Source organism: Melanotaenia boesemani, chromosome 3 (genome assembly GCF_017639745.1).
Source record: "Melanotaenia boesemani isolate fMelBoe1 chromosome 3, fMelBoe1.pri, whole genome shotgun sequence".
Classification (NCBI taxonomy): domain Eukaryota; kingdom Metazoa; phylum Chordata; class Actinopteri; order Atheriniformes; family Melanotaeniidae; genus Melanotaenia; species Melanotaenia boesemani.
Genome location: NC_055684.1, coordinates 7,767,293 through 7,792,336, shown reverse-complemented (window position 1 = coordinate 7,792,336; position 25,044 = coordinate 7,767,293). Strand labels below are relative to the sequence as shown.

Sequence of the window (25,044 nt, the reverse complement as noted above, 5' to 3'; positions counted from 1 at the left end):
GGAGCTTTAAAAAATGTCCAAGTTCTTGGTGGTCTTCTTGATGAGCTGCAGGAAACAGAAATGCTAACATGTAACATAGCAACATGTCAGGGAAAAACTCTGCTAAAAGACACTACCAAGCATTGACATCCAAACCAAACACAGTTCAGACCCCAAGCAGTTTTAAGGAAATCTAAGAAAAACATGACAACAGCACTGTCCACTGTAGAGCTTCGGCTAATTTCCTCACTTCAAGCAAACCACGCAAACAAGGTGTCACATGACAGCAGAGATTCTGCTGGATACAAAGATGTCCGTCTCATCACTGTGGGACTGTAGTGTAAATCTAGAAACCACAAACACCTGCAATATACTAACAATGGTTCAAAAAGATGAGTTAAAAATATAAAGAAGCATCACAGGCTAAGAAAAGGGGCATCTTTTTCTCTCTTATTTAGTCTGTTTGTGGTTTTGGCTAAAAATTTGTTATCCTAATTATTTCGAGGTAAGTAAGAGCTCAACAAATGAGTTGGCGTTTTACCAACGTGTTTCATCTGGAAGCATTCAGACATTTAGTTCTGCTAAAGAGCTGCTGTCATGAAAACTCAGAGGCAGAATCACTGCAGGCTATCTTTTCCTCTCTTCCCTTTTTTTTCCTTTTTTTGGGATTAGTAATAATGAATTCATTGTCAGTGATTGGTATCAGTCTGCAGATTCTGTGAAACATGAGATCTCTCACTTCTTCCCCATGTATATTCAATACTATCTACACATATGCTAATGAAATACAAACAATTCAAGTGAGGGAAGACAGAAAAGGAAAACTGATGACTAATTATGCTTCTGGGAATTGATGAGGAGGAGTGGGGGGGGGGGACTTCTCGACTGAATTTCTAATCAGACTTACCCATTATTTACCAAACTTCCATACAGAAGAGTAGAAATGAGAAGAGACAGAAGCCATAATTTAACATGAAAAGAAATGAACATTTTTATAATAACAATAATGAATTCTTATTAGTAGTAGTTATATTAAAAAAATCTTTATTTAATATAAAAAAATATAAATTAATTAATAAAATAAAAGAACATTTAACACCAGTAAAGGTAACAATGATGATGATGGCCATCCAGGAGTAAATTCAAACGACAGCTGATGGTTTTTCCCCACTGTGGAAGACAGAGCGAGTGTTGTACCTCCTGGCCCACGTCCACGGCGCACAGTTTGGCCGACTGGGCCTTAGCATCCACCATGACGTTGAACATGGTGCAGATGGACTGCGGCACACGGAACTCTGTGGCTCGGCTGCTCCGCTGAAGCTTGACCTCAAACGCTGCTCGTGTCCTTCAGAGGACAGAAGAAATGTTTAAAGTCAGATCCATTTTTACAGTAGGACCCCAACCAACCCCCCCACCCCACCTCACCCCCACCTCACCCCCCACCCCCTCCTGTTCAGGTGTGTTTCCTCACATGAAGTTCTTCATGCTGCCCACTTAATGTAAAATCTGTTTTATTTCTCATGTCTGTCTAATGTGACAATTATCACAGCAGTGTGTGTGTGTGTGTGTGTGTGTTAGAGAGACACAATCATAGACTTATTATATGACCCCTCAGATAAAGTCTTCCCCACCCTTTGACCCCCCCATGAATGAAAGTCGAGCTTCACCACTGATTCATTTTTAAAACATGATCAATTGACTTTGGTTAAGTATGAAAATTTAAAGCAAAATGAAAGTTCTAAGACTTAGAGGGCGGCATAAATAATGCTTCACCAGTAACTTCACTCATTATATTGCTTATACACAGCACACACCCATGGTCTAAATCTAAAGATAAATTCATCAGTACAACTGGTGACTATATTAATAAATGCTCCATTGAAAGAGAAATCCACAATGCCAATTAAAAATAAAAATCAAACTTATTTTATTTATATATATTTTTTTAAATTAATCGTCTGATTTATTAGTTATTGGAATTTTTTTCTGCCAAATATCTGAAACGGCCCAAATAAATGCATATTGGTCAGTCTGTAATCTCTATTTATTCCATTTTTTTTTTTAATTTAAGAATCTTTTTATTAAAGAATTTACTCCAAAAAAGAATTTGCAGTTTTCTTCTTTGCTTTCTCTTTAAATGTCATTAAACACTTTCCTGTTTACACTGAAGCAGTTTCATGTTTAGTATTTGTTCCCTTACTGAACCAAAAAAGAGCTGAACCGTGACCATAAAACCAAGACACGCACCGGACCGTGTGTATATAAAAAGCTAAAGAAAAAAAAAACAAAAATAAAACTATTAGGAATACTAAATAGTAAAAAAAACAAAACAAAAAACTAGTCTAGTCTTTGGACTTTCACATCCCACCTTTGGATAAAGGACTTTCTGGCAGACCTTACAGAAAAGGACAGGGTGGGCCGTCAGCATCAACAACCAGCTTCCAATTTCCAAAACATCTGTCCTCTTTATTTTGTTTTTTTATTAATCTGTGATGAAAACTGTTCCTGTGACAGATTTCCGCAACAGTTCTCCAGACTAATCTTACTACAGGTCATTTTACTGCTATAACAATGTTTACTAAGTGCTGCTTGCATCCAATCAGACCCACAGTCTTTAAATTCAAACAGAATTTTACCGTTTTATACAGGATTCGATCATGTCGCTGGACATCAGCTTCAGCCGGGTCTCCAGGTGTTTGCCAAACTCTTCCTCTGGCCAGTGGAGATCTCTAATGAAGGTCTGCAGTGCATCCAGCTTCCAGAAGAGATCCTCTGATGTTCCCGAGCCATTACTGCAACACCACCAGTTATTTTTCATTTTTCATTTAAAACACATAAATCACAAAGTTTGACAGGAATGGTCTCTGCTCAGGGTTAGGACATTCTGATAGCTGTTTGGTTTGTTTTGTTTTTTTTAGTTACAAACTGGACTAATGTGGATTTTATTTAATTGGATCACAATGAACTGGCTTATACTGATTATGTCTAAAGCTCTTTAAAATGATTTAGTTGTGAACTGATGGTATACAAGTACAGCTGAATTAAAATGAATTGAAAGTAAAATTTAATTCAATTACATTGAAAAATAAAATAAAATAAAATAAAATAAAATTTAGACTGGGGAGACTGGTTCTGGCCCACCTGAGACCACTGCTGGAATCCACCTGCCACTGCCGTTGCCTACCTGCTGCAGCATGCTCACTCACATCTGGATGGTGGTCCCAGCAGTGTGAGAATCAAGTTCTTTAATTGTTTCCAGTGCCTTCACTACCATCCAACCATCTTTACTGGGAGTGGGAAGCTGAGTTGCGAGGGTGGGGGAATTGTTACCACACCCACCGTCTCTTGGATTACAGACTATCTTACAATCAGACCTCAGCTTGGTCGGCTGGGGAACATCCCTTCTAATGTGGTGGTCAGTGACCCGGGAGTCCCTCAGGGGACGGTCCTGTCACCATTCCTCTTCACCCTGTACACGTCTAATTTTAGATACAACTCTGACTCGGGCCACCTGCAGAAATACTGCATGACTCAGCGGTGGTCGGATGTATCAGAGATGGACAGGAGGAACACAGTGATTGGGTTGGAAATTTGTAGACTTGAGCAGCAGGAACCATCTCCTTCTGAATGTGAACTAAATGAAGGAAATGGTTATTGACTAGGAGGAGGAAACCTGCACACCAGCCCATCAGGATCCTTGGTGAGGAGGTGGAGGTCTGAAGAGAGGTGTGCACTTGGGATCTATCTATCTATCTATCTATCTATCTATCTATCTATCTATCTATCTATCTATCTATCTGCTTTAGACTTAGCTTTAGATTATAGACAGTTCTCTACTGAGGAAGATTTCTTATTCTCATAAGTAATTTCTCACATTTAGCTTATTTTATTCATTTATTTTTTATTATTTGTTGTTTTCAACAATATGTCTGTATTTGACTTGTCTTTTACCTGAACATCCTCTGTTTAGGTGAATATAAAGAATAAAGGATTCTTACTTGACAGGTTCCCAGGATTCTCTTTCAAAGCCTCTGTGGATGGACTGAGCAATGGATGACTCCATGAGGTCCACATATCTCACCACCAGCGGGGCGTACAGGTCCTGCAGGTGTTTGTGGAACTTCCCATTGCACAGGTTATCTACAACAGGGAAAAACAGGATGAGGAGGAAAGAACTAAGGGTATCTGAGGACATAAAGTGATTTTATTTTCAGTTTTCTGGTTTCAATTAACGTTGACATCTTCAATTTTTTCATGTTTATATTGAAGGTATCTAACCGTCTGTCTGAAATGCATCTGACAGAAGATAGATGCTTCTGTTTTTGTCCAGAGTAACAGCTGTCTGCAGCCTTGGTTTAAAGGATAAATCTGAGTAGGGAGGAAATATTTCACTGAAAAGCTCAGAACAAGGCGGTGATAATACACAATGACAGATAAGGTTGTTGTTTATCCCCCCGTCTCATCATTAGCAGGGATGACACGGCATTTCCACTTTTCAGTTTTACCAAACAAAAGGTCAGAGTCTGAGGGAGTTTCTAAATTCAACACATCACACACATTTCACCCAGTCTCCGCCGGCGCCCAACTGGTAAAAAGGCAACACTGACAAAGACCACAGGAGATAAAATGGAGGCCAGTGTGTGCTAATGTGATGCCTCACGGCTCCATGCAGCGCGTTTGCTTTTCCTCGCCCTCTCTCTCTTTGTTTTTCTCTCTCCCTCTGAGCATGTGTTTGTGTGTGTTGGCATTGGAGTCAAGGTCGATGATACACAGTAGGTGCGATGTTTGTTGTGCTCCCTGATTGCCACGCTCCAAATTAGCCACTTGAGCGGCTGCTGTCCACTTGGATGTGTTGTGTCCAGGAGTGTGTTTGCAGGGCTCGCCACGGCCCAGCTACCACTGCTTTAGACCTCATTAACTCCTTGTATGGCAGCCTGACTTTGGCGCCTGTCTAATACAACAGTTATTTACTGCTACACAAATGCAACGCTGTGGGGCACCAGGGCTGATGACCTTCTATGAAAAAAATGTCTCTGATAAGACACTTTACTAATGTGGATTTGTTATGTGTGGGCAACGGAGGATTCTGCTGGGTCTCATTAGTTCCACTTTATGATAAGACAAACAGTGCAGTTCAATGATTCTTTTCTTGACAAGCAACACCAGAGTGGTAGAAGCACTCAGAAACCGCAGCCTTGCTCCACCAAGCCATTGTAATTTTTCTTTGCCAATGATTCTGGGCATTGGATCAAGGTGGTGATCCGGATCGCCCTCAAAATCTAATCATTTGTTACTTATTACACTTCTGAGAATTCCTGCAAATTTCATCAAAATCCACCTCGGTGGAGGAAAAAATATTGCTACTGGCTAAAACTGAAGAGCGGGTAAGAAAAGGGGGTCAAATTAAAGAATGATGTGTTCAGTACAGAAAATAAATGCTCCATATTAAGTTAGACTGCATCTGTGGCTGCCTAAAGACAACGTCCACTGTGCTCAGGGGTTTTCTTTTTTTTTTTTTATTTCTTTTTTTTTTTTTTTTTTTAAGATAACTGAAAAATAAAAACAAACAAATAAAAGACAGGGATATAATTATCCCCAGATCTGGGTAGGATTTATGCTCAGGATAAACATTAGGAGTTATTTATGTCTTGTTAGTGTTTTAAAGTAACTGGGACAAAGGAAGTGAAATGAGGAAACAGGAAATGACACTTAAATAATAATAATATTATTATTATTATTGTTATTATTATTATGATTGTTATTATTATTGTTATTATTATTATTATTATTATCATTATTCAATTAAAAATACCTTTATGAATGTGTAAATTAATGACATAATCAGCACTGTTACAATACTAAGGCATGTTAAGGCCTTAATATTTAGCTAATAAACTACATCTGTCTATTTATCTATACATATATGCATAGATTGAAAGATATGTATATATCTTCTCTCTTTTTGTGAAATGACCACTCTTTCTATTATTCGTTGCCTATAAACTGTTTCTTGTTTGAAGCTATTGACTTGTTTTGAATCGTTGTGTACAACACTGAAACATCCCTCAAATGTCTCATAAAGAAGTTTTGTCGGAGTGAAATGTACTTTTTGCCTGTAAGAATTCACATAGCAAAAAATGTGTGTGTATGTGTGTGCATGTATGGGAGTGTTTAAGGAAAGAAAATGTGCAGGTCTTGATTCTGGTTGCTGCAGGCCAGCCATCTCTCTAATGAAGTGCATGCACTTGCCTGCAGGAACACTGTGGAGCTGTCTGCGGTCCTGTAAAGGATCCACTCAATGCAGACTCAATCTGCAGGGTGCTAATTGTCCCTGGGGAATGCTTCCCCTTTTCAGTTTGTCAGTCGGGAGTCAAGGAGAAGGCAGAGCATGGTCCATTTATGTGGCTGAACTGAGATGACTGCAAATAGCTTGTTATGCTCACTTGTTAGTGTCATCAAATTGGCCTCCTTCAGATTGGCTTCACATTTTTGGCTGTGTGAAAGTAGCAAGTGAAGGACATAGCAATTGACATAGTAACACCAGGCAGCAGTAAAAGGAAAGTAGATGGAGGTGACATTATTACAGACAATATAGTGACAGTGGGGGAGAATTTAGTAAAAAAAAAAAAAAAAAAAAAAAAAAGCTTTTGTTTGCTTAAAATACTTATTAAATATTAATTATTAATCAGAGGTTATAAAACATAAGTATGTCTGTGTTAGCAAGATCTGTGAGAGACATATAAACTTTTTACTACAAAGGGCCAATTCCAGAGATTTTAAAACCAGGTTTTGTTTTTCATGATATTGGGTCATACTTGGTGCTTCTCTACGTCACAACCCAACAGCCCCTCCCTCCCTCCACATGCAAATAGGCAGGTCGTCTCCTAGCAGGCATAGAAAACCACGCCCACCAAAGCATATAAAGGGATGTGAGCTTATATGGTGTAGATTTGCTAGTTTCAGATTTCTATTCTTTCACAGTTTCTGATTAAATATTCCTGAAATGGGATGGATTTGTGCTTTGAGGGGTGTAAAAGTAACACCGGACTTTATTCTTTACCTGTTGATGCTCATCTGGCGACAGACAACAGCTCAAATCATAACAGCGGCAACTTCCAGCAGCTGCCACAACCTGCCACGAATCTCCACAGCTTTCCAGAGCTGCTGGAGTAGCTGACAAGCCAGCTAACAGCACTAACGGCTCAGACTGATACGGTTCAGGACCACCTGGTTCATGTGTAACTGATGAGATTCTGGAGGGGAAAAGTCTTCTACCTCAAAGACCGCCCTGTGGTGTAGATGCTTTGTAAATCTCGCTTTCCATCTTGCCAGTGAGCTGAGCTGCTGTCTGTCAATCATTTCTGCCTGTGCATCTTGACCCGCCCACTCTCCGCCCCCTGATCACCCCACACCTTCCACCCTAACCCTTGCAGTTTCAGGCATTTTTCTAAATTTGGCAGTGGGTAGAGTTACACAAAAAAAGTTACATTTTTTTGTATTAAAAGTGCTTTATAAATAAAGATTGATAATTGATTGAAATAAGGAACCAAAGCAGCTGTTTTATCACTAATACACAAATGAACTTAATATGTTTACAAATGCAGTTAAGCTATCATTCACACCCATTGCGGAATCCCCCGGTGGACCCCTGTGACTGCCGGCCCCACTAGATTTTAATCACAACCTAGACATCAATATACAGTGTGCACTACACACATAACACACACACTCACACACACTGAGGGAGCCCTAAGGGGGACCCACCACCATCTCATGGCTCCTTCCAGTTTTTAATTGCATTATAAATAGCCCACACTCATGCACACACAACTTGGGGGGGGGGGGGGGGGGGGGGGTACTTCCTACGCCCTCGTGGCCTGCAGGGGGTAGAGGTTCAGTGCCTGCCTGGAGTTCTGTGTGGGGTGCTGCTGCTGGGTGCCGTTTGCCCTGGGGGCTGCCCTCGGTGCCTAGCCTTGATGTTGGGTTGGCATGGCTGGCGGTGGTTTTACCTGGGGCGGTCGGGCCCCGTCAGGTTCCTGGGCGGGGCTCTGCTGGGGGGAATGGGTGGCTCTTGGGCCTGTGGGGTGCCTGCCCCTCCTGGGCCTGCTCACTGTCGCCCTGTGCTGCCCAGTGCCCGGTGCCCCTGCCCCGTCGCTCCGGGGGACTCCGGTCTGGGGGCCTCTCTGCTCTGGTCTGCGTGGGCCGCTGCTCTCTCTGCTTTGGTCGTCCTGGGCTTGGTGCTCTGTGGACCTGCTGGGCCTTTGGGGCCTCGGGCTCACCCTGTCCCCCGCTGATGCTTCGGGGCGCGGTGTGATCACGGCCCCCTCGCAAGCACACATTTCTTTCTTGTTGCATGGCCACACATGCTGGTGCCTCAGTGGTCATTTCTCAGATCTTAGTTGTAGGTTTACGGTTAAAAGAGTAAAGAGTCAGATGAAGCTGAAGGATCAAGCCGGAAGATACTAAATGACATTAATTTAAATTTTTATTCTGTCTTTACCTCCTGAAGGTGAGAACATGATCACAGCTCTTGGACATGTGTATCTTCTAAATTCAGAAATTCAACTTTTTCTGTGATAAGTTAATGCAATATACAGTACTTATGCAGAATGCAGCAATGACAAAAAAAAAAAAAGTTTTTTGATATCTTTGAAAAATTTATCATATGAAAACAGCTGCTGTGATTGTGAGATAACGGCTTTAGAAACAAATAACTGAAGGAAAGGCTGCTCTGAATAACACTGATAAATCAAGATATTTCTGCATATTTCTTCCACATTAGCCGATAAACACCCACCAGATTCTACTTTGGTTTCAGCCCATCTGTTGTTGCCCTCAACAGCTCAAAACCCACTTTAAGAGGCCTGTGTGCAGCTGCTGTCTGTGCAAGTTGAATCTGAATGAAGAAATTTTACTTCTGGGGCCTCATGTATTAAAGAAAGCACAGTTCTCATACTGAAGGAAAGCCCCTGGACACTTCCTTATAAATGTCAGTGAATATAAAAATGAAGTGCTGTGGCTTCATTCCTCCTGTAACTGGTAATGCAAAGGATGAGAAATATGTCCAACAACAGCAGATCCTGCTGCTGCATAAAAGAAGAGAAACATGACAGAGTGTGAGATTGAAGCACTGGTCATTGAAGCGGAAGTCAGAAAAAATGATTGTTTATCCTTTTTATTTGATACAGACAACCACATTATACTGCTTAAACGACTGGAGAACTGGGTGGGCCTCTCTTGCACTGCGCTACACTGGTTTAAATCTTATTCAGAGAACAGGAAGTACTTTGTGTCAATAGGTAACGTTACATCTGAGCAGAGAAAAATTACATGTGGAGTTCCCCAAGGTTCCATCCTGGGGCCTCTTCTGTTTAACATCTACATGCTCCCACTGGCACAGGTCATGAGGAAAAACAAAATTAGTTACCATAGCTATGCAGATGACACACAGATATATATTACAATGTCACCAGGAGACCGAGGCCCCGTACAGGCTCTTGATAAATGCACTGAGGAGATGACTGGATGTGTCTGAACTCTCTTCAGCTAAACAAAAACAAAACTGAGGTGATTGTATTTGGAGCCAAAGAGAAACAATTAAAGGTCACCACATAACTTCAGTCTTTACACCTAAAAACCACCAACCAGGCCAGAAATCTGGGTGTTGATGGACTCAGACCTTTACTTTGAAAAACACAGTAAGGGAATCACAAAGTCAGCCTACTATCACCTTAAGAATATATCAAGGGTAAAAGATCTGATGTCTCAGCAGGACCTGGAAAAACTAGTCCATGCTGTCATCTTTAGTTGGCTTGATTCTAACAGTGTTTTTACAGGTTTTACCAAAAAAATCAATTAGACACCTGCAGCTTATTCAGAACTCTGCTGCTTGGGTCCTCACTAAGACCAAGAAAGTGGATCACATCAGTCCAGCTCTGAGGTCTTTACACTGGCTGCCTGTTTGTCAGAGAAGAGACTTTAAAGTACTTCTGCTTGTCTACAAAGCTCTGAATGGTTTAGGACCAAAATACATCAGTGACCTCTTGACCCAGTATGATCCTACCAGATCACTCAGGTCATCTGATTCCAGTTTCTTATCAGTTTCTTATCAGAGTCAGAACCAGACATGGAGAAGCTGCATTCAGCTTCTATGCTCCACATGTCTGGAACAAACTCCAAGAAAGCCTCAGATCAGCTGAAACACTCAGTTTATTTAAATCCACCACCTGTTCTCTGCTACATTTTAATAGTTTTTATTTAAAAGTCAAAATATACATCTGGTTCTTTAAGCTGGAGTCATGTTTTAATATTGCCTTTCCCCACAGTGGAACTTTATTTCTTGCATTTTATCCATTTGATTTTAGCATCTTCCTTCTATTTTTATTTTATTAATTGCATTTCTTTTAATATTTGTTTTTTTAATGCACTTGTATTGCTTTCTGCACCTTGCTGTAATGTTTTATGTAAAGCACTTTGAATTGTCTTGTACATGAAATGTGCTATACAAATAAATTTACTTTGCTTTTGCTTTGCTCTGGATGAACTACAAACATCAAACTACAAAACTACAAAATCATCAAGGCAGTCAATGTAGGTTGCTCAAAAAGTGCAGAGTTGTTAGAATCAACAGAAAAGGATCTTTATCAACATTTTCAATTCTTTCCATCACAGTCAAACAGCTGTACGCCGGAGGTGCAAAGTAAATAGTGAATATGGCCAAATCACATGAACAGAGAAAGCTGAACAGTGTGCTGGCAGTCATGTTAGTTTCATTAGTATCTTTAGGTGAAAATAAAACAACATGTTTTAAATATGAAAGTGCTGGATATCACTGATAAAACCACCTTGTGCTGTATAACTGAAAATTGAGGAAGATTATGCCAGCCGGGATTTATGTTTCTGATGTTAAGGTGAAGACATATTTAACAAAAAAAAGGCGATTTTGCATCTGCATTAATTTACAATCACTGCCTTCTTTATCAGCACCACCTGTTCAACTGTTTGTTAACACAAATATCTAATCAGCCAATCACATGGCAGCAGGTCAACACATTTAGTCATGCAGACATCGTGAAGACGACTTGCTAAAGTTCAAAATGAGCATCACAATGAGGAAGAAAGAGGAGAGAAAACATCCAGTGAGCAGCAGTTGTCTGGACCATAATGTCTTGTTGATGTCAGAGAAGAACGGGCAGACTGGTTGGAGATGATATAAAGGTAACAGGAAGTCAAATAAGCACTGGTTCCAACCAAGGTCTGCAGAATAACATCTCTGAACACACAACACGATCAACCTTGAAGCAGATGGGCAGCAGCAGCAGAAGACCACACCAGGTGCCTCCAGTCAGCTAAGAATAGGAAACTGAGGCTACAATTCACACACACTCACCAACACTGGACAATAGAAGATGAATAAACACTGCTGGTCTGATGAGTCTCCATTTTAGATCCACATTCAGATGGTAGGGGCAGAATTTGGTAGAAACAACATGAAAGGATGAATCCAGCTGGTGGTGTAATGGTGTGGGGGATATTTTCTTGGCCCATTTTGGGACCCTTAGTACCAACGTGGCCTGGTTTAACCACCACAGCCTTCCTGAGTATTGTTGCTGGCCATGTCCATCCCTTTATGACCACAGTGTAGCATCTTCTGATGGCTTCTTCCAGCAGGATAATGCACCATGTCACAAAGCTCAGATCATCTCAACCTGTTTTCATAAACATGACAATGAGTTCATTGGACTCCAACGGCCTCCGCAGTTACCAGATCTTAGTCCAGTAGAGCAGCTTTGGGATGTGGTGGAACGGGAGATTCTCATCATGGATGCAGCTGACAAACCTGCAGCAACTGTGTGATGCTGTCATGTCAATATGGAGCAAAACCTCTGAGGAATGTTTCTAACACCTTGATGAATCTATGACACCAACAATTAAGGCAGTTCTGATAGAAAAGTGGGTCAAACCCATTGTAGGTGGACCTGATAAAGTAGATGGGGAATATGTATTGTATTTTTTTAAGTCTCTAAGCCACATTCATCCCAGAACACTTACTAATTTATAATATTACACACTACACAATTCTTTTTCACCATCACACACTTACACAGATAAACACATCAGGGTTATTGTGGTTTCAGTGTCTTATAGTAGCTCTATGCCACTTTCTGACTTTAAAAATATGTGGTTCTAAATCATTTTGATAGCACACTGATATTTATTATGTACATTCCTGGAGTCACTGTTGCATTGTCATGAGGCTGAGAAACAACACTTCACAACTATCTCTTGTGGGATGCTGCGTCACTTTACAGCATAACTTTTCTTTACGGCACTACGTCACACACCAGAAACTGGATATCAACACAATGGATGTTTTGAATGTGCACCGTGTTTGATTCAGCAAAGAACCCCATGAGGACATTATGGGAGGAAGAAAGGAAAAGAAAGAGGGAAAGAAACAGAGCAAGAGATAAGTCAAGAGTCAAGATTAGACTGACTTTTACTGGCAGGAGAGAAGAGACAGGATGGACATGGATGCTGGATTATCATTAGGGAGAGACTCAGAAAATCTGACAAATTTGAACTAATGAAAACTAATGTAAGCATGAAACTACATGGCAGTCCTAATCTAGTTATCTAGAAGAATTAGATTAGTTTTAAAAAATATGGGGGGAAGCAATATCATGTTTAGTTTTTAGTAAGTATATTTAGGGATTACACATCAACTCAGTTAATCAGCATTTTCACATTAGAGCTGAAAATGAACTGTAAAGATGCTCAAAGAGTACCTCAATATCTACAATACGTAGTGCTGATTAAGCTAGAGCTACATGATCCAGTAAACAGGAAGCTAGCAAGGCAGCTAGTTGATTTTAAAGCTGCAGCAGCATGAAAATGTGGAGAAATATATCCTGTCTGATTTTGTTAAAGAATTTATAAGAATGAAGAGAGAGGGAGATATTTCTGACTTCTGTAAAGAGGAAGGACACAGATCAGGATGGGACAGACTCTAGCCCCATTATCAGCAGTCCAACAGCTCCCAACATGGAGCTAGGTACACAAGGATCCAATCTAACACCACCACCAGACAGTAAACCAGAACCGATCCCTTTACTACCACATCATTATCCAGATTATTAATGTAAAGATGTTTTATTTCTCATGTCTCTCTAATGTGACCACAGTTACCACAGCAGTGTATGTAAGCATGTGTTTAAAAGAGAAACACAAGTATTTCCTTTCGTACTACATAACCCAGTAAATTCCCTGGTGGACTGGGGAAACCAGGAAAGGAACTAGTCTGAGCTACAGTCTGCACACGTTAATTACTGATAAAAAATTCTGAAGCTCCAACCAAACGTATCTGGAAAATGGTGTATGTATGGACAGTTTCTATTTGCTCTTTGCCACCAAACACCATCCAAACTAAAAGAAAAAAGAATCTTTAAAAAATTTAAAATTTATCTGCTGAACGGGAAGACTTTCACTCCTCTTTTCTGTAACTTATAACATTATTATGTTCTGTTTTTCTTGTATTAACTTTTAACTTACAGTCCATCCTCAGAAAGTCATTGAGTAGCTGAAAGAGGGGGAAACTGTCCCAGCTGTCAGGCGGCTGGACTTCAAGGGCTGCGTCCATGTCGGCCGAGTATAGACACAGGAAGGTTTCAGCATGCTCCACCATCAGGTCCGACCACCATGCAAAGGCCTTCAGATGAAAATAAGGAAGACAGAATCAAAGTCAAAATGCTGAGGATTAAAGAAAGACAAGACAAAGAAATGTTTCATACTGTTGAACAGCTCCCCAATGTAAAACAAATCTTACCATGAAAGCTGAAGATGTACCTGTACTGATCTAATTTGAAAACTCCTGCTCTCTCTTTCACTTTTTATGATGTAAATTCAAGTTGTTGCCTTAACGACTTCACGTGTGATCTCTAAGGGAGATGTCTTCACAACTTGAGGCAGAAACACCAGCGCTCAGGCACGAAAAATGACAAGCTTTTCTTTAGGCCCACTGAGGAAACAGCAGCAGCTTCTTAACAGGCATGGCAGGGAGCTACTTAAACACTCACCCACAGCTTCTTCACTGAGTCAATCAGAAGAAAGAAGCTAGTGAGCTGTGCTGCACACATATTCCCCCACCCAGCAGACAGAATAGAGTGAGTGTTAGCGACGTTACTCTCATGCACATCAAAAACACACTTTTCTCCATGCATCCCCACTCTTACAAGGCCTCTTAACAGAGACCCCTGAGGCTCCACGGTGTTTGCTCATTCACATCAAGCTGTCAACACTGTAATGTGAATGTACCCACTGGCTTTCAAGGTGGGGGTGGCAGTGGTTGGTCAGGGTGGGGAGGTGGGGGTTCATGCACTTGCCAAAGAAGCTCTTAGCAGCAGATGTTTGGAGTGGGAAAGTTGGAAAGAAGTGTTCATTCAGTCAATGCCACTCAGGGAAAAAAAAACAAAAACTGGTGTGTAAGAGCTTTATTTACATGTATTTTCATTCTATTTCCAATTCTGTAACCAAAGATGGCAACAGGGAGCACTGAATGACACCTGCCTGGCTAAGACTGCTGCACAGCAGGTGCGTATCCAAATTCCACAAAGAAAACCAGAGACTTTTCAGTTTTTACTGTTTTAGCTAGCTGTCCCGGAAAAGAGCCTCTGGGCTGTATTAGTGTTCATATGTTTATATATATCGTACACCTGCAGTGAGGACTCTGATCACTAAATTAAATAAAGATGATGCAGAATGAGAAGAAATATCAAACCCACGCTGTAAACTTATTATCAGCCAATAAAAAGCTCTTTTCACTCTCACTTTAAAAAAAAAAGGACAACAGGCTTGTGACTATCATGAGCAACTTTCAGCTTTGTCCTGAGTTGGATTAACAGGGTACAGAAACCAGATGAATGCAAACAAATGCATATACACAGAAAACAGCATTATTTACTGACAATATAAGGAGCATCCTAGAAAACAGGTAGGAAGCTGCACCTTCAAGAGGACAACCATTTGTTTTCTAGGAGAAAACCCAAATCAAAACTGTTGGTAGTTAAAAGTCCACAGGCACCAACTGTAGCACCTGACTGTCACCACACTGAGTTCGGAGAAATCATTGAAAAAATAAAGATTAACAAACCTCTACATGCAGGGGATCATATCAGAGGTAGGGCAGGGGGTTGGGGTATATGGTAATAAAACAAACACATACCTCTTTTCCCTAAACAAAAAAATTCCCCGCAAACAAAATAAATCATTAAGGTAAAAACAACAAAAAAAAAAAAAACAGAGAGTAGGTCAGTCAATTTCTTTTTAGTGAAATAATGAAAATGACAAAGACAAATTGAGGAACAAATCTGAAAACGTGGCATCTATTAACCAAACAAGGTTCAATTCATGTTAAAAGATAAAAATAAAATGGGAAATTATGGCTTTAATTAGTCCTTAAATTAGACCAAGCAACATCAGATGAACAACAACACATGACAGATCACACTTTATCATGTCTAATACGCACTAAAACATAAATTTAAACTGCAGTCTTACTTCTTCAACTGGGACTCTGAGGGTAAGTATATAAGTATATAGTATATAAGCCAGCAGCTGCTGATCACTATGCTGTCTGATGGATTAACGTCAGTGTGAGCTTCTTTCTGCAACATTCAGGTGTCTTTCATGGCATCAGGGAGGAAAGACACCAGCAGTGATCTTAGAGAAGTAACTGTTACTGCCCATCAGTCTGGCAAGGGTTATAAGATCATTTCTAAAATATCTGCAGTCCGTTAACCCCTTGAAGCCTTTGTTGTTTATTTTATTTCTTTTATCTAATTTTTATTTATTTGCTTTTATTCACTATTTATTTGTTTATATATAATTTATTTATTTTTAATCTTTATTTTATTAATTTCTTTAATTTTTAATTGTATTCTATTTCATTCAAGTCTTTTTTGTTATGTCTTCTTCTTGTATTCATGTTGTTACGTAATTGTAAATTGTAATTCAGGCATGAAAGGGTTAATGTTTGGTTTGTAAAGCTGGGCATCCTGCCAGACCTTTGCAACAATGCTTTGTAGACAGAAGACACACAGACTAAATTCATCTAGATACCTCCACAAGAACAATGATTGTTTTAAACTCTGGCAATGACAAGAGGGGATGCATTTCTCCACTTCAACCCATGAATGTCCATGAACTACAGGGAGAATTTATTTTAACCAGATAGAGGGCAATCGTTTGTCTTGATCTTGTTTACATGTGTTTGTTTTTTTGCATCCTAGAGTTATGAGTTTTATTTGTGAATTTGACAGTGGATTTTGGAAGGGCCATTTTTAATCAGCTTTCTCATTCTTTCCTGAAATTACTCTGGATTCTCTCAATCTTTCAATCTTTTAAACACATTATGTTTCATAAATTATGAAATTTGTGATTTTAGACTGAGTTGCAGTTTTTTTTATTGCTGAATTACAGTATCAGTCAAAAGTTTCGACACGTTTTCCCATTTGATTTAATGGGAAAGTGTGTCCAAACTTTTAACTGGTACTGTTATGTGCCAACACAGCCAACACAGCCTTTTGTATGGTCCGTTAGACGTATCCATCCTATATATATTCTGAAAAGATCAGTAATGATCCCAACTCTGTTACCATTTTCTAACTGATCTAATGTGATGTGATGTTTTGACCCTGGCTGTTCCAGCATTTCTTTTTGTGTGTTGCTGGAATCCAAATCAAATGTTGATCGATCAGTAAGAAACATGAGCACTAACATCTTGAATGTTTTCTACGTTTAATTTGTTGTGCTTTTTGATTTGTATTACTAGCTTTCTTAAACCACCATATACTTTTTCCCTTTTTTTTTTAACAATGACTCAGCTTTTGTAAGGTTAGTTAAGACAGTGGGAACATTTGGTTTATTGTACTAAAATATAGAAGCCAGGTTTGAAACAAATAAAAGTAAATCTTAGCATAATACTGATAATTAGTATTGATTTAATTTAACTAAAATATTATACATTAGTGTTCATGTGTGATTTTTCATAAATTCCATATGTGTTTATCATAAAGGAAGAAATGCTGGGAAACATTAGGTAGTGACAGGTGGCGGTGTTCTCCATCTGCATGCATAAATCCTGCTTTTTGCATAATGCAGAGCTTGTTTATTTAATATAATTTCAATTATTTTGTTGGCACATTCATTATCTATGTGTTAACCATCTGATAATTAACTGGAGGTTTTTCTCTCTCTCCTTTTTGTAGTCACCTTCTTTTTACATCAGTAAGGATACTGAGCTGCCCCTCTGAGACAGACTGTTTAAATTAGCTACACCTTTTCCATTTCTTTGTTGTTGCTTTGCATGCATGATTACTGTTCTTTCAAAAACAAAACAAAAAAAAAAAAAAAAACCACTAACTTTTGACTTGAATGGCAAACTGACCTCAGCATGGTGTTCCTCGTTCTGCTGAAGTACCTCGATCACCAGCTCAGCCAAGCGGATGGTGTCCTCCAGTTTTTTGGCAGGGGTGACTAAACGGCCTACATTCTCTGTAGCACAAAGGTTACAGGTCAGCACAGGCAGCATTTGGTTGGTACTTAGTTTTTCTTATAAAAAGTTACTGGATAATGTCAGCATGCAAACTTAATGATTTAGGAGTAATTAGATAATAAAAAGAATTAACATGCATGTTGTCAAACCCACTAAACAATCCATAGTTCAGTCTACAACTCATCCTGGATCACTGTGACAGTCTAACTGTCAGTGCATAAATACCAGCATGAAACATCTCACCATTTCAACAACAGGATACAGTATTAGATCATAAATGTGTTGTAAGAACATCAGAAACTTGTAAATATCATATTAAAGCTGCATATAAATGATTGTTGGATTATTTCTTTGTTGTAAAAATACTTCTTGCTAATAAATGTTCTACTGTTGGAAATTCTGTTTTTTCCCTTAATTTTTCCCTAAATAGAGCCACAGTTGTAGGGAAAATGTATTTGTGGGATGAGCAGCTGAGTTTGTGGGTTACATCCATGAAAAACCTGCCAAACCTTTTCTGTCAAACAGTTCATTCTGCTGGTGACTCTGGTTTGGTGTTTATTGTATTGTGACCGGTCTTCCACTAACGTAAGATATCCAGGACACATAATTTTGTAATTAAAGATTGCAGGTTTTGCGCTAATTAAACTGGTTTACTTGTTTAATCAAAATGTTTCCTTATTTTTTTCCAACACAAGTTCAATGTACCACACTCATTCATCCCTCTAAATAAAAGTGCAAAATAATATTAATAACAAGCATTTTCTAGGTTATTTAAAGGACTAGGTGTTGTAATCCCTAAAGTTTGGCAGTTCTTTTGTGGCTGCTAAAGGCTTTACCAACCTCAGCATCACGGGGTGTTTTGGCTGTTTGTCACAATACACCCTTTGCTGAGGAAGGCCCATCACAGGTTGATCATGCCTGGGTGTATGTCCCGTGGTTAGTTATTCACCCTAGCAGCCCAGGTGGTGTCATTCCTCTTCAGCCACAACCAATGGCTTGTCCTCTCAGCAGTGTTAGCCAACTCTTTGATGGCTTTTCTGTGAGCCTGTCCCCTGACCCCGACCTCTCTAAGGAGTTTAGATGTTGAGCTGGCAACAAAGCCCCTACAACCCCACCTCCACTGGGCACACCCTTATCCTCCAGCCTCTATCCTCTGCCTCAGCTGTCAAGTTGTAGTAGGGCAGCTTCTTCCACTCATATGCTTCTTGAATGGCATTCTCCCAAGGGACTGTCAGTTCTATAATGTAGGCAAGCTGGCGGGACTTGGACCAGAGGACAAAATCTGGCCGCCGGGTGGTTGTTGCAATCTCCGGAGAAAAGATGAGCCTCTGATCTAAGTTGAATGGCATCTGCCAATCCCTGGCTACATTCAGTGGGATCAGATCAGGGTTTGATGGGCTGCCCTTTGGCTTATCCCCCTCCTGAACAAACGACGGTGGTCGTCGGCGCACATCCTGGTTGCTGTGAGGCTGGGCATTGATGGATACTCTTTTGCTCTCAAGTTTATCAGCCAGACACCTGAGGACCTGGTTGTGTCTCCATGTATATCTGTCCTGAGTGAGGCTGGTTTTACAGCCAACCAGGATGTGCTTTAGTGTTGCTGGGGTTGTGCACAGGGGGCAAGATGGGTCCTTACCAAGGCATAGTTGCAGATTTTTGGAAAGGGCAGCACATCATAAGTAGCACAAATGATGAAGCTCAGCCTGTTAGATTCCATACCCCAGATTTTGCCCCATGTGAGTTTTTTCCTCTCCACACCATCCCACCTCATCCATCTGCCCTGTTTGGCTTGTGCTATGGCTTTGGAATGTCCGGCTTCTTCCACCTGTCGGCGTACCTCCTCTACTACCATGGTTTGCCGTTCGGTTGCAGATACCTTTTGCCAAAGAGGTGTTACAGCTCCAAGGCCAAAGCCTCTTCTGCCTTGTTGGACATGGCCCACTACGTCACAATGGAGAAGAGAGGATTTGGTCTGGAGCACAGCTGTGACTGGGGTCCACTTCCTCCCTGTAACTAGAGCAGGAGCGACACCTCTCACCACAGGGTCCCGAGAATGGGTGAGGGTCATTTCCAGCCTCACCTTGGCACATTTGAATTCTTCAGCCAGACTAGAGAGTGGTAATGACAGGGCTCCGTCGCTATATAGTCCAATGCTGCTGAGGCATTTAAGGAAGACCGAGCCACTTCCTCACATAAGAGTTTGCCAGCCTTACATGTCGACTGGCATGGCTAACTGAGACTTCATACATGGTCAATGGCCACAAGAATCTCGGCAGCAGCCCAAACTGGTCACACCAGAGCTACAGTTTTCCGGGTAGTGCAGTGTTGTCAATTTGCTTAAGGCCCTTTGCTGTATCCTGCTGAAGTTGCTCCAGTTGCTGAGTGTCTTTGAGGTCTGCGTTATACCAACATCCAAGGCTCTTGATGGGCTTCTCTAGGACTGTCGGAATTGGTTCATCCCTGATGTAGAACTGCTCGCCTGTTAGTTGACCTTTGACGATGGAGATTCTGCGTGACTTGCCTGGCTTGAATTCCATTCTTGCCCACTGGATGATTTCCTGGAGTTTCTGAAGCAAGCGTCTTGTGCATGGTTTTGTTGTTGTTCTCCAGCTTTCTCTCTACAGGACCTTTCTGTTGTTCTAAGAGGAAAATGAGGTCTGAGTCAATGGTCTCCCACTCTCTCTTCTGGCTGGATTTGGGCCATAGGATCTGAGATTTCCTTTCTTCCATCTTCCTTTCTGTCGATGGTGGCGGGATATTGTGAGCTTGGCTCTGAGTTGGGGGCCATAGTTGGCTGTTCCTGGCTGAGCTCCAGGCTAGAAACTGCTGGAGGGTCTACATGATGCTGAGCTCCATCTGGGGTACTGATACCCTGAAGACTGTGGGGAGTCTCCTGCCTCTCGGCTTCACTCGACTGAGTTGACCGACTTCTTAGGAAGTATTGGTCAATGCAAGACCCCTTACTGTCCTTGCTAAGGCATTTCTTTAGGCCTTGATGGATTTTAAGGCCCCTTGCTGTTGATAGTTTGGTCCAGCCGCAGCTGCATTTCTGCAGTTCCTTGGCCTACCTGTTGCAGTGCTGGTTGTTCTAGTCATTGCCGGTTCCGTTCCATGGTCTGTCTCCGTTGCATCTGTTCGTGGTGGGTCATCTTTCACCCCCGCTCTTGCAGACCATGGGGGTATTTCTTCCTTTGAGGTTTTCATAGCAATAATGGGTGGATCCAGAAACGCTACCCAGCGCTGGATCCTGCTGGTGTGGTTTGCTAACCCACACTAGCCCTGTAGGGGTCTATTTCCTCCTGTCAGCAGTCTATCCAAGCCATCATCTGGTCTTTCCCTGATTGTCAGCTGCTCTTTCACAGCAGTCACTGGATTGCTCCAGAATTCAAGGTTATTTAAAGGACTAGGTGTTGTAATCCCTAAAGTTAGCACTGATTCTAGTTTGGCAGTTCTGATTTTACTGACACAGTAAGGTCAAGAACCATTTTATTAAGACATAAGCCAACTAATAATTAAGCAAATTAATAGATGTTTTACATTTAAGCTAGTTTATGCTCTAAGCTAAAGATGGATACGGAGTCTTTTGTATTTCTCCTGCATCTTTTACATGCACAAAGGATGCATGAGAGTATGATGAGATGTGATGTTTAACGGACGTACCTATTCATGTACGTACAGGGAGCATAAATAAGCCTTTACAGTGAAGCAGTAACAGTTGAACACCAGTGGTGCTGAGCCGACCCTGCTCTACATCTCCAGGTTCCAGTGCAATGTTGCAGACACCAGTTCAATCACGCCTGACAATGAAGGGCAGAAACAGCTGTTTGGCAAAGACCATTTGGGATGTTTTTTATGACACAACCCACATACTCAAATCTGCTCAAACCCTTATGCCACACATTAATTTTCCTTTCAAATGTGGCTCTTTTTCAAAGAAGAATAAACAGACTTTCCAAAAGCATGAGACTTATCATCAAGAACCATTGTTACACCAAAGAAATAATCCAATAAATACTCATTTACAGACTTATAACACTGCCTTCCAAGGCGTTAAAAGCAGTATCTGGTGACTGGAATTAGTGATGTCATGTGGTATGCAGTTAATGAGTCACGTCTCTGTCACTTTGACAGGACAGTGATGACATTATCTGGAGAAAAACAGGGACATGATGAGGGACATAAGCAGCATGAACACTGAACACGTATCATGCAGTAAAATGGTCATCTTGTGCTTATCAGCAAACACTCTGACTCAGTTTACAGTGGGATTATTTTGGGTGTTGAAGTTACATCTCACAGGATATACAAAGATGAGCCAAAACATTGTGACCACTCACAGATGAAGAATATATCAGAGAATACCTGAAATCTGAGGATTGTGGGATGCTTCAGTCAACATAGTGCTCATTAACCCGACTTAAAGGTTCTGAATACTGTGCTAAATACAGCACACATGTGCCAATAATCTTTCAACAATGGTCATAATGTGATGGCTCATCACTGTAGAGTACAGTAAATGACAGTTTGACCTCCACACCTTTAGCATGTTCAGTGAAAGGGTTGTAATTATACGATGGCCAGAAAATAATTGAAACTGACAGACGCCTGGTGGCATCACCTACAAATGGGTTCAACTAACCTCTGAATTTGAGCCACTTTTATATTTCAGTTGACAAGAGGCCATGGTATAAGCATGATAATGAACTTTAAGGTGTTTGTAGATGTAGATGATATAAATATACTGTATATACTTTAGATAATGGAATTTGAGGTAGAAACACCATAAAAATATAAAGTGCTTCCACTTCATCCATTACTCTCATATATCAGGACAGCAAGTTATACTTTATCACTTACAACAGAGCAGTGAAGTTAGCAGGGTTTAATTGGCTGGCCAGGGTTCTAAAAGTAAAAACCAAGTTATTGGAGGTTGGAGTGATTTGTCTGGATGGTCATAGCACTCATGCTGAAGTCATGTTACATCACAGCAGGACATGTCAGGGTCATCTCAGAAAATATAGAAGTAAAAAAACAACTGATCAGAAAGATTCGGATAAATTCAGATCTTCAGTTCTTTTAACCTCTAAGTACATTTAACATTAAGCAACTTTATTTTAGTTTAAATCAAAAAGGTAGAAGTAGGACTGTCCCACAACAGAACAGAGTTTGAGTCACATTAACCCCAAAAATGTCCAACAACTGTATTTTTCTGTCAGCGGCGTTGATCAGGGTTAGACATCGACATTGTTACAGCTTCACATCATCTCATGTATATGCTCACCTGCACAACACAGAAGGTTATAGAATAATAATAATAATAATAATAATAATGGAATAGATTTCTATAGGGCTTTTCAAGGCACCCAAAGCGCTTTTACATTGTACCCATTATTCATTCACTCGTCACTCATACCTGGTGATGCTAAGCTATGTCTGTAGCCAGCCGCCCTGGGGCAGACTGACGGAAACATGGCTGTCGATCTGTGCCTATGTCTTCTCCGACCACCACCGAACATTCATACACATTCATAGAAGACATTCTCTTTGCTTTATTGTGGCACCGCTACATTTTGAACATGAAGAAAACAATGCAGCTATGAAGACATTTCATTGGGTGCAGTGGCACTCACACTGTTTAATCTGCTTTAACTCTTATAACTCCAAGATGTTTCTTGCCATTTTTGTTGTTTTAATAATATAGAGAAGCTCAATCCTTTAAAACCCATACAACATCCAACATGATGTTTTCAGGACAGTTTTAGTTGTTAGTTTATGGAGCTAAAATTATGTAAAATTAATGTATCAACAGGCCTGGCAGCATAAAGAGCAACCTAAATGGGAAAACAGAATTTATTACTACGAGTACTTCGCAGAAATACCACAGATCAACAGTGACCAAGCCTTTTCTCATCTGCACATCATTCTCTCAAGTCCTGGCTTTCAGGACAAGAAATTTTGGCATTGAAACAAACACAACAGAAATTATTTACATATTTACACCTTTTTCTCCAGTTGTCTTTGCTTTTGACAGTCATTTTTACTGCTGTTTACCTACTATCCTTACAAAACCAACACAGCTGGGTTTTGGTGCTACCATGTATCAAAAATGTCTTCTTGGCTTTATTTCAGCCATAGAGGAACTTTGGCTGCTCCTGATTGGACATTATCATCAGCTCTGATTGGTGGAAAGTTTGACAGGAAGTGGCTTCATCATCATTTCTAGGTCAAAATAGAGGTCTCTTAGCAACATAGTAGTGAAAGTGATCTTTTTTATGATGAAAATGTGATAAATAATGGAATTATCATGGATAAATTATTGTGGATTTAGAGTGTCTGAATATATTTTACATTTGCGGCTTATAAACCTCCTGGATGGGATACAAATGTCTCGCAAACTACCAGAAAATTTCAGCTAAAGGAAATTCAGGAAATTTATCCCACAGAGTTACACACTACAGTTTTAAAAAAAAACCTCTTCATTACATAAGTGTTAGCAGTTGGGGTGCTGGAGATATTTGTTTAATTAGCTTCTCTTGGAATATTTTGATGGAACGAACACACAGTTTCATTGTCCAATAAATACTGTACAATATCATCAAGCAAGTGGAGCAGAATTCAGCATATTTGGAGGAATTCGGAAGATAAAATACTGAAATAAATTTTATAACAGATCTAAACCTAAACAATGCTTAGCTTATTTAAGAAGTATTTAAGATCCAGCTGCTGTATTGAGTTTCACATTTAAAATAAACATGAAAAGCAGCTGAATATTAAATAAGTTGCTGCTGAGTTTGAAGACCAGAAACAGGACTGAGGCAGTTTCACAGGTAGTTCAGTGGCCAAAGAAGCATCAGGTTTCTTTTCTCTGCAGGGTTCAGGATATTTCAGTAATCTGAGTCTGTTAAAAGAATCCACATCTTCCATCAGACAGCAACGATGCTGCTTGTACCTAAACCTTCCATTAGACCAATAAAGCTTTTTTTTTATCATCATAGAAAGATCTTTACTGTCCCTGTTGTTCTCGCGGGAACCCAGCATCAGTATGACCAACTTTTAGAACAACAAAATAAAGCACACACACACACACACACACACACACACACACACACACACACACACACACACACACACACACACACACACACACACACACACACACGCACATACAAAACACAACATATTTGTATGTTCATTTATTTCTCTCTGCAGCAAGTGTTTGCAGTGCTGGGCCCCTTTACTCCAATCACTGCCCATTTTCTTCTCCAGTGATTTTGTTAAGATTTGTGTGTGTAATTAATTCACATAAAATTTGTAGAACTTGTGTTAGCTGCTGTAAGAACAGAGTTTTTTTTATAGATTGTTCTCAATAGACTTTCAAAGGGTCAAAAAGGCTAATTCAAATTTAATATTTTTTTCTTATCTATAGATATAAAACAGAAAAAAATGCCACCTAGATTTTTTGTTTTCTTCTGAGATTTCACCACTGAGTAAGTGTTCAATTTAATGAAAGAAAA

At 40.2% G+C, this 25,044-nt stretch overlaps 1 protein-coding gene across 1 annotated transcript in view; it reads right to left on the bottom strand.

Annotated features, from left to right (window-relative positions):
* cadpsa (Ca2+-dependent activator protein for secretion a) overlaps positions 1–25,044 on the bottom strand; it is a 163,217-nt gene that overhangs the window by 50,497 nt on the left and 87,676 nt on the right. Inside the window, exons 18-23 of the mRNA XM_041981494.1 lie at positions 17,423–17,529; positions 15,200–15,208; positions 13,531–13,687; positions 3,978–4,119; positions 2,616–2,771; positions 1,177–1,324 (exon numbers count right to left, since the gene is read on the bottom strand). Of these exons, the coding sequence (XP_041837428.1) occupies positions 1,177–1,324; positions 2,616–2,771; positions 3,978–4,119; positions 13,531–13,687; positions 15,200–15,208; positions 17,423–17,529 (719 nt within the window). The remainder of the gene's footprint in view (positions 1–1,176; positions 1,325–2,615; positions 2,772–3,977; positions 4,120–13,530; positions 13,688–15,199; positions 15,209–17,422; positions 17,530–25,044) is intronic.